We start from the raw sequence: 9,632 nt of genomic DNA on the forward strand, positions 1-9,632 counted from the left end.
CTCTCCCCCTCATCTCCTCTCCCTCCCTTCCCTCCTTCCTCCTCTCCTCTCCTCCTCTCCTTCCCTCATCTCCTCTCCCCTCCTCTCCTCTCCTCCTCTCCTTCTCTTCCCTTCCCTCCTCTCCTTCCCTCCTCTGAGGCGGCAGGTCTTCATGTTTCTGGACTCCCCGTCTCAGAGCCTGGACGTGTCCTTCAGAGTGAACATGTACATGCTGTATGCCAGCACGGCCAGATGAGATGCTCTGACTGTGGAGACGTTGAGACGTGGAGACGTGGAGATGTGGAGATGTGGAGACGTTGAGACGTGGAGACGTTGAGATGTGGAGACGTTGAGATGTGGAGACGTGGAGATGTGGAGACGTTGAGATGTGGAGACGTGGAGACGTTGAGATGTGGAGATGTGGAGACGTTGAGACGTTGAGATGTGGAGACGTGGAGACGTTGAGATGTGGAGACGTGGAGACGTTGAGATGTGGAGACGTGGAGATGTGGAGACGTGGAGACGTGGAGATTCGTGTATTTTGCCAACAACACCCGGCCCATTCCACAGCTAAACTAAAAGCAGCAGTCGAGGAGCTGGAAGCCAGCATTATAAAGATTGAGCAGGGCTTACTCAGCCACCCCGATTCCACTGCTGGTCTTCAGCTGAAAGAGAAGAAGTCGGAACTAAGCTCCTTCCTGAAAGAGAGGGTGAAAGGAGCTCTGGTCAGGTCACGCTTCCTCCGACTTCGAGACATGGATGCTCCAAGCACCTTCTTTTTTAACCTGGAGAGATCTGTGGCCCAGAGGAAACAAATGACCTGCCTTCAACTCCCAGGAGGCAGAGTAACCACCAGTCCGGCTGAAATGAGGGGCCATGCCATGGAATTCTATGCTGGTTATAGACAGGTGTATTACAGGTGACATAATAGACAGGTGTATTACAGGTGACATAATAGACAGGTGTATTACAGGTGACATTATAGACAGGTGTATTACAGGTGACATTATAGACAGGTGTATTACAGGTGACATTATAGACAGGTGTATTACAGGTGAGACATAGACAGGTGTATTACAGGTGACATTATAGACAGGTGTATTACAGGTGACATAATAGACAGGTGTATTACAGGTGATGTAATAGACAGGTGTATTACAGGTGACATTATAGACAGGTGTATTACAGGTGACATTATAGACAGGTGTATTACAGGTGATGTAATAGACAGGTGTATTACAGGTGACATTATAGACAGGTGTATTACAGGTGACATTATAGACAGGTGTATTACAGGTGACATTATAGACAGGTGTATGACACAGGTGATTACAGGTGACATAATAGACAGGTGTATTACAGGTGACATGACAATAGACAGGTGTATTACAGGTGACATTATAGACAGGTGTATTACAGGTGACATTATAGACAGGTGGTGATTACAGGGTGTATTACAGGTGACATTATAGACAGGTGTATTACAGGTGATGTAATAGACAGGTGTATTACAGGTGTACCCTGCCTTCACCCATTGACAGCTGGGATCGGCTCCAGCACCCCCGCGACCCTTAACTGGATAAGCGGTTACGGAAGATGGATGGATGGATTATAGACAGGTGTATTACAAGACATGTCTTTCGGGTGAAGGCATTTTCAAAAACCGTTGGTTTCGAGCGGCCTTTTTAAGATAGCATTTACGGTAACGTGTGACGTTGGTACGCTGCAAGAACGTTAGGCTATCTAACGTAGGCTAACGTGCTAATGTTAGACAGTTGGCTGTCAGACGCCTCGCAAATCACATCAACCATTATTGCTGGTTACAATAACGGTGTTATCGGATAGTACAGTGTCTATTTTTAACATATAACGTTAACATGCTGATATGAATTATATGGTGTGTCTGTAGAACATGAGTTGTTGTCAACATAAACAATTGATTGTTGTTTACTTTGCACATGAACATATTTGGGCCAAATAACCCACTGTGTATGTAGTGACGTACGGTGAGGTTCGTGGCTGGTGAGGCACTGACTCTTTCAGAGTCAGATTTACAAATATATATAAACCCAATAGAGTAGCTTCAATCACCATTAAATTGGCAGCTTGCACATTGACAGCACCCTGAGGGTTTCTACCTTTTCCCATTATAATTTTATGAGTTAAATCGCAGACTATAACATCAGCTAGATAACTAGCTATCATTTCATGCAAATTGACTCTTCTATTTAAATCGTTTAAGGTTATTAAGTGTTCTTAGCTAGCTAATTAGCTAGCATAGCAACTAGATAACCATAGCAACCAGGAAACACAACTTTAGCTGCAATTTAAGTTTAATTTCTCAAAATCAGCTCACCAATAAAAAGCAGTCTTGGGTTCAAAGTGATCGCAACCACTTGTGATGTTAAATGGCTTCACATTAAACAATCCTAAGAGAAATAATGGGAAATCAACGGAGCCATTCATTTCTCATTTCTCATTTCCCTTTCCCTTGTTCGGAAAAGGTTAAAGGGGTTGTGAAAGTTGAAAACCATCCAAGCTGAATAGCCGCAGCTTATTTGTGTTTTACTGGAATAACATTGAAGCATATGAATATATATATATATATATTTAAAAATATATGTTCCCCGGGGAGCATGCCCCGGACCCCCCTAGGGGGTTCGGATCCTTGTCACCTCTTTCATCCCTGATGAGTTTGCACCCCTGAGATCGGCTCAGCGGCATTCTGCTGCCGGGGTCCTGCAGCTTTGAGCGTCCTCCTACTGTCTCTGCTTATGCAGACGACGTTAACATCTTTGTCACCAGCCAGGGGGACGTTCAATGTCTGCAGGACACCCTGTCCCTCTATGAGAAAGCTTGCTCTGCACGGGTGAACTGGGCAAAGAGTGAGGCGTTGTTGGTGGGGCAGTGGAGGGGTCAGGCAGTGCCCAGTCTGCCTGGAGGGCTGGATTGGGGGAAGGAAGGGTTGAGGGTGCTAGGGTTTTTTTTGGGCACTGAGGGTTTTCAAAGGAAGAACTGGGAGGGAGTGAAGGAGAAAGTGTGCGCCAAGTTATCTAAATGGAAATGGCTGCTACCCCAGCTGTCCTATAGGGGAAGAGTTCTGGTTACAAATAACTTAGTCGCCTCGACTCTTTGGCACAGACTTGTGGCCCTGACGCCACCTAAAGGCCTGGTGGAGGAAATACAGCAAGAAATTGTGGATTTCTTCTGGTCTGGCCGGCATTGGATCCGGGCAGGAGCTCTCTACCTTCCTGTAGATGAGGGGGGGCAGGGACTGGTCAGTGTCCAGTCTGAAATTGCCTCTTTTAGACTTCGAACCGCACAGAGAGTGCTTTACGACTGTGGCCCGAGCTGGCTAGAGACAGCGAAACTACTGCTGAGGAGAGCTGGCAGGTTGGGGTACGACAAGCAGCTCTTCCTGTTGGCTGAGGATGTGGATCTTACAGGCCTGACACCCTTCTACAAGTCGGTACTGGAGGCATGGCAGATTTTTAAGATCTCCCGTGATCTTGCTGAGACCCCGGGCATGTGGCTGTTTGAGGAACCTTTATTTTTTAACAACTTTTTAAGGACTCAGACACTGCAATCTGCCAGCCTGCGAACCAGTCTCAGAGAGGCGGGCTGCACCAAACTGGGCCATCTCGTGAGAGATTCATCTGTAGACAATCTAAGGAGGTTCAGTAGCATCACTTCTGTCAGGCTCATCAACAGGGTGGTGGAGGAAGTCTGTGCTGCCCTGCCACTGTCCCTGAAAACATTTGTTGGAAGCCGTACTTTAGGTGAACATTGGATGGAGGACAGCGAGTACGGCTTTCCATCTCTCTTGATTACACCAGCTGTTGGGGAGTGGCAGGAAGGAGGAGGGCAGCTCTTGTCTTTCTCGACCCCCCGACTGGATAAGTTTAGGGCTGCTGGGAAGATGGTACTCTACCAGGTAAGTGTTAAAGTCCTGAACCTTGGCTCATTGGCGGGGCTCAGGGAGTCGAGGGGGACTGAGTTCTTTGGTCCAGACGCTTCCCCGAAAGGCAGCTGGCGTCGCCTGTACAAGCTGCCCATTGAAAAGCGGACAGCAGACCTCCAGTGGAGGGTTGTACACGGGGCAATAGCTACAAACAGGTACAGAGCGCACCTTGATCCGGAGCTAGGGGAGGGCTGTGTTTTCTGTGCGCAGGCTGAGACCTTGCAGCATTTATTTGTTGAATGTACCCGGCTGTTGACACTGTTCCAGCTTTTAAGACTGTGGTTTGATGGTTTGGGGGAGGGCTTTTCTTTTGCTCTGTTTATTTTTGGCCCTAAATATAGTGCTAAGAATAAGGCTTTGCACAAACTTTTAAACTTTGTATCTGGTTCTGCCAAGTTAGCAATCTGGCTAACAAGAAGGAATAGGGTCCAGGGTGCCGGCAGTGTTGAACCGGTGCCGGTTCTAGAAGGACTACTGAGGGCCAGACTGAGGGTGGAGTACACTACTATCGCATGATGGACAATGTGCAAGCCTTCAGCCACATATGGGCTGTTGGGGGCGACAAAGAGCTTACTATTAACTTCTGATAAATGATTGGTTGATTGTTATTAACTTCTGATAAATGATTGGTTGATTGTTATTAACTTCTGATAAATGATTGGTTGATTGTTATTAACTTCTGATAAATGATTGGTTGATTGTTTTGTGTTGTAGTTTTATTCTTTGTTTGTTTGTTTTCTTTTCTGTTTGTTTCCTCAAATGATGAGGTGACAGTGATTTGGCAATAGTTCAATAAAGGGACTTTAAAAACCAAAACCTCCTCTCCTCTCCTCTCTCCTCTCCTCTCCTCTCCTCTCCTCTCCTCTCCTCTCTCCTCTCCCTCTCCTCTCCTCTCCTTCACACACACATGCGGTACTGTCTCCCCCCATCTCGTGTATTGAGCGTATTGATCTTTCTGTAGTGAGGACAGAGGGATCAATCAGGTGATTGGTTATAACTGTAGATCATTAGAGAAGGTTGTTTCTGCTCATGTGGCGTTCAGGCTCCTTCCACAGAGGCGTAAACGATAACACACCTGTACATCAAACAGAAACCACACAGTGAATAAAAACATGAAGTTTACAATAAGATCGTTTATTAACATCAAACAACAGAAAGAGTGGAAAAGTACAAATGACACCAAAAACATAGAAAAGACTGTTAGAAACAATAGAAAGAACTACTGTACAGAGTGACCCTGAACGCATCATGGCAGAGACGCCTGTGATTTCACATTGACAGTGTGACATCACAGTTGGACAACAGGTGGTCCTGGACCTGAAGGGGGGCAGCGGAGATTAGTACTAGTACACAGAGTACTAGAGATACTACACAAGGAGAGTACTCTCCTGTAACCCTGATACATAAAGGTACATAAACTTTTTAAATACTCTGAAGTCTGCACAGAGTGGTGAAGTTCTGTGTTACTGCAGAATGAGAGTATTACATACTAGTACTGCAGTATTCAGTCATAGAGTGAGTATATCTTTCTGTTCTGCTTTGGCGTAAATAAGAAGAGGTGCATGCTGGGAGTCTTTGTGCTCCTCTGAAGCTCGGTCACATGACAGCTGATGTGTATATATATACGTATATATATATATATATATATATATATATATGTATATATATATATATATATGTATATATATATACGTATATGTATATACATATATACTAGTACTAATATATATAAACGACTAGTTTTTGTGGTTTTAAAGAAGTGCACTCAGAACAAACGTGTTCAGTGGAGAACTAAAACACATCACAACACAGAGACACATGTAACTGATAAATAATCAATATTCAATAATTGACCCGTCGACGGATCTTTAAAGTCTTCGTGACACCGTCAGACGTTTCAAAAAGAATTTCATTCATGTTGAGTTCATGGACATTTGTAAAAAAGAGTTTCACTAAAGCTCGTTACAAAACAGGCTCAGTGCAGGCGATCAATAAACCAATCAATCAGCACTGTGACATCATCGTCTGATTGTCGCTGCAAAGACTTTCATCATGAAAAGGTTCAGAACCATCGTGGACTCTGATGGACTCCCTGGTCTTCTTATTGCTCTCAGACTGGATCTGGATCTGGATTCTGACTCAGAGGCTCCATTCACACCTGGTGCCACCAAGACTCAGGTAGACGAGTGAGATCCGATCCATCAGACCACATCCAGAGGTGGTCCACGTTAAGGAGGCGATGTGTTCATGTGCAGCTAAATGCTAAGCTAGCTTTGTCATCTGAACATATTGGAAAAATGATCAGTTAAGACTGATGACATCACCAGGTGTGAACCGACCTATTAGAACTGATCACATATGATCGGATCAATAAAGACTGATCATATTGACTTGGTGAATCGGATGAAACAGAGAATTCTGATTTTAAAATGTAATTAATTAATTAATCCATAAACCTCCGTCTTTATTAATTAATAACAGTCGTATCAATAAAAACAATATTTGATAATAAATTATTTATTTTATTTTAATTATTCAAACATCGTTATGTTTCTTTAAATAAAAGTTTAATAATTAATTTAAAAAAAAAAAAACCTTTCATGAATCACATTCTGGTTTGTTTACTGGTTTTACTGGTGTTACTGGTGTTACCAGTGTTACCAGTGTTACTGGTGTTACAGAATTCCTGAAGAGTCTCACCTGCTGGTTTCTGTCTGGACTCACCTGAGGGATCACTTAAACCTCATCAGAATGGTTTGAGCTGGTTTGAGCTGGTCTGAGCTGGGGTGAGCTGGGGTGAGCTGGTTTGAGCTGGTTTGAGCTGGTCTGAGCTGGTTTGAGCTGGTCTGAGCTGGTTTGAGGTGGTCTGAGCTGGTCTGAGCTGGTCTGAGCTGGTTTGAGCTGGTCTGAGCTGGTTTGGCCTGGTCTGAGCTGGTCTGAGCTGGTCTGAGCTGGTTTGAGCTGGTCTGAGCTGGTCTGGCCTGGTCTGAGCTGGTCTGAGCTGGTTTAGCCTGGTCTGAGCTGGTCTGAGCTGGTCTGAGCTGGTTTGAGCTGGTCTGAGCTGGTCTGAGCTGGTTTGAGCTGGTCTGAGCTGGTTTGGCCTGGTCTGAGCTGGTCTGAGCTGGTTTGGCCTGGTCTGAGCTGGTTTGAGCTGGTCTGAGCTGGTTTGGGCTGGTCTGAGCTGGTCTGAGCTGGTCTGAGCTGGTTTTAGCTGGTCTGAGCTGGTTTGAGCTGGTCTGAGCTGGTTTGGCCTGGTCTGAGCTGGTCTGAGCTGGTCTGAGCTGGTTTGAGCTGGTCTGAGCTGGTTCCTGATTGTCTGAGCACTTTAACAGATTAAAGACGTCGTCATAGAAAGTTTAAAAAAAACCTGCAGTTCAGTTCTAAAGGTTCCACCTGTGTTTTTACCCAGAAACCCTTTGGGTGCTGAGCAGTCACACCTGGGACGCCACCGTGAGGTCAAACTGCAGCCTCCAACAGGAAGTGACATCTTCATCCTCCGTGTGACGTCATAATGGCCGGGGTTTCAGGTGAAGTAACACAGAAGCAGGTTCTCCTGGTTCTCCTGAAGAACCCACAGGTCACACGGTCCAGATGGGTGTTTGTCCTAGAGGCCGGTCCGTGCATCTGTCTGCTTGCATCCTGATTGGTCGGTGGGTCAGACCAGAGTCCCAGGAGACGGCTGGTCCTCCTGTGTCTGAGGGCGGAAGGAGTCGTGGTAGAGTGAGCTGTCCACAGACCTGGAGAGAGAGAGTCAGCTGGTCAGGTACAGGTGTTCTCTCTGATGGACATACCTGTTCAGGTGAGTCCTACCTGCCGAGCAGCGGGAGGCCGTGGAACGTGGCCGAATGCGGCAGCGTGGTTTTGTGATGACTCGCCTCCGTCTGATAGGTCGACTGCTGGATGACACCCTGAGTCCTCCGTCTGCTCTGCAGAGCTCCTCCCCCTCTGGCCTGACCTTTGACCCCCCCGTTCACCTGAGCGTTGACCTTTCCTGTCACCTGGTTTTGGTGGGTGGAGCCTATTGTGTTCCTCAGGTACCAGTCCCTCAGACCTGTCAATCACAAACACCTGAGAGATCAGCAGGTGACCTCCACTGATCCAATCTATTGATCACTCTATTGATCAGTTAAATCTATTGATCACTCTATTGATCAGTTAAATCTATTGATCACTCTATTGATCAGTTAAATCTATTGATCACTCTATTGATCAGTTAAATCTATTGATCAGTTAACTCTATTGACACAGTCCCAGTTTCATCTCCACATCAACAATACAAAAATGTATAAAACTAAAGATAAAGGTAAAGTTTAAGGTAAAGTTTAAGTTAAGGTCATAATTATTACACTTTAACACAAGAACAGAAGGCTGCATATCAGGAAACAAAACCCTGATTCAACCAACTGTTTACGGCAGACTGGTTGGTTTACGGCAGACTGGTTGGTTTACGGCAGACTTGTTGGTTTACGGCAGACTGGTTTATGGCAGACTTGTTGGTTTACGGCAGACTTGTTGGTTTACGGCAGACTTGTTGGTTTATGGCAGACTGGTTTATGGCAGACTTGTTGGTTTACGGCAGACTTGTTGGTTTATGGCAGACTGGTTTATGGCAGACTTGTTGGTTTACGGCAGACTTGTTGGTTTATGGCAGACTTGTTGGTTTATGGCAGACTGGTTTATGGCAGACTTGTTGGTTTACGGCAGACTTGTTGGTTTACGGCAGACTGGTTTGTTTAGGGAGGTTCTCAGCTCCGTGATGGAACAGGAATCGGTTGGGGCTTACCTTCCAGGGCGAGGGCCTTGTGGAGGCTCCTGGTGGCCTCTTCCAGCTGTGCGTCCTGGGTGGGGGGCAGCTGTGGGGGTCTGGGGGCAGCAGGTGGGGGTGGGGGTCTGGCTGAATGGCAGACAGAGGGGCATTATGGGTATCAGCCTGGCCCTGCTGCACTGGGAGGAAGGGGCCACAGGACTTTGTGCGGGACACTTTGACCCGGCGCTGGTCGCCCAGGTGACTGCGGTAGGTGGGCGGGGCTCCCAGGGGCTGCTGGGAGGTGAGCGGGGCTCCAAGGGGCTGCTGGGAGGAGAAGCCGTTGAGCAGCAGCTGGTGCTGTGATGTGATTGGCTGCCTGCTGCTGGTCTGGGACTGCGGTCTCTGTTTCCCCCAGACGTAGTCCAGCAGGACCTCGCTGTACCCCCCTCCTCTTCCTCGCCCCCCCTCCCCCTCGCCGAGTCCATTACTCGTCCTCGCCCTCGTCTGTCCGTCCGTCAGCGTCTCTGAACTCCTGAACCGTCCGGCGGTGTTCGTCCCTGTTACCCACAATCCCCCTGGTGTGCCCCCTCCTCCTCCAGGAGGCCGTCGGAGCCGTTACTGTGACAAGCTGCGTTGACTCCGCCCCCCCGGCCGGTCCGGTGTCAGAGGGGCCGGAGGAGGAGGAGTCCTGGGAGCGAGGGGGAGGAGGGTGAAGGGGGAGGGGTGGGGGGTGGGGGAGGGGCTTGTGGGTCTGAAGAGTCTCTGGATGGTCAGTCCTGAAAGAGAAGAGAGACGGTTGTTAGGAGGTTAAACATCCCATAATTCATGTGAAAACATCTGGATTTATCTAACCAAAACTACGTTTTACAGATGACATTGAACGAATCATGATAACGTCATAATTTACAGATGACATTGAATGCATCATGATAACGTCATGATTTA

General features: G+C 47.1%; 1 protein-coding gene across 1 annotated transcript in view; it reads right to left on the bottom strand.

Annotated features, from left to right (window-relative positions):
• Positions 1-6,564: 6,564 nt before the first annotated feature.
• ccdc120a (coiled-coil domain containing 120a) overlaps positions 6,565-9,632 on the bottom strand; it is a 6,292-nt gene continuing 3,224 nt past the window's right edge. Inside the window, 5 exon segments of the mRNA XM_054598638.1 lie at positions 6,565-7,677; positions 7,751-7,991; positions 8,724-8,843; positions 8,846-9,280; positions 9,408-9,463. Of these exon segments, the coding sequence (XP_054454613.1) occupies positions 7,596-7,677; positions 7,751-7,991; positions 8,724-8,843; positions 8,846-9,280; positions 9,408-9,463 (934 nt within the window). The 3' untranslated portion in view covers positions 6,565-7,595.

This window comes from Anoplopoma fimbria, chromosome 1 (assembly GCF_027596085.1).
Source record: "Anoplopoma fimbria isolate UVic2021 breed Golden Eagle Sablefish chromosome 1, Afim_UVic_2022, whole genome shotgun sequence".
Taxonomy (NCBI): Eukaryota; Metazoa; Chordata; class Actinopteri; order Perciformes; family Anoplopomatidae; genus Anoplopoma; species Anoplopoma fimbria.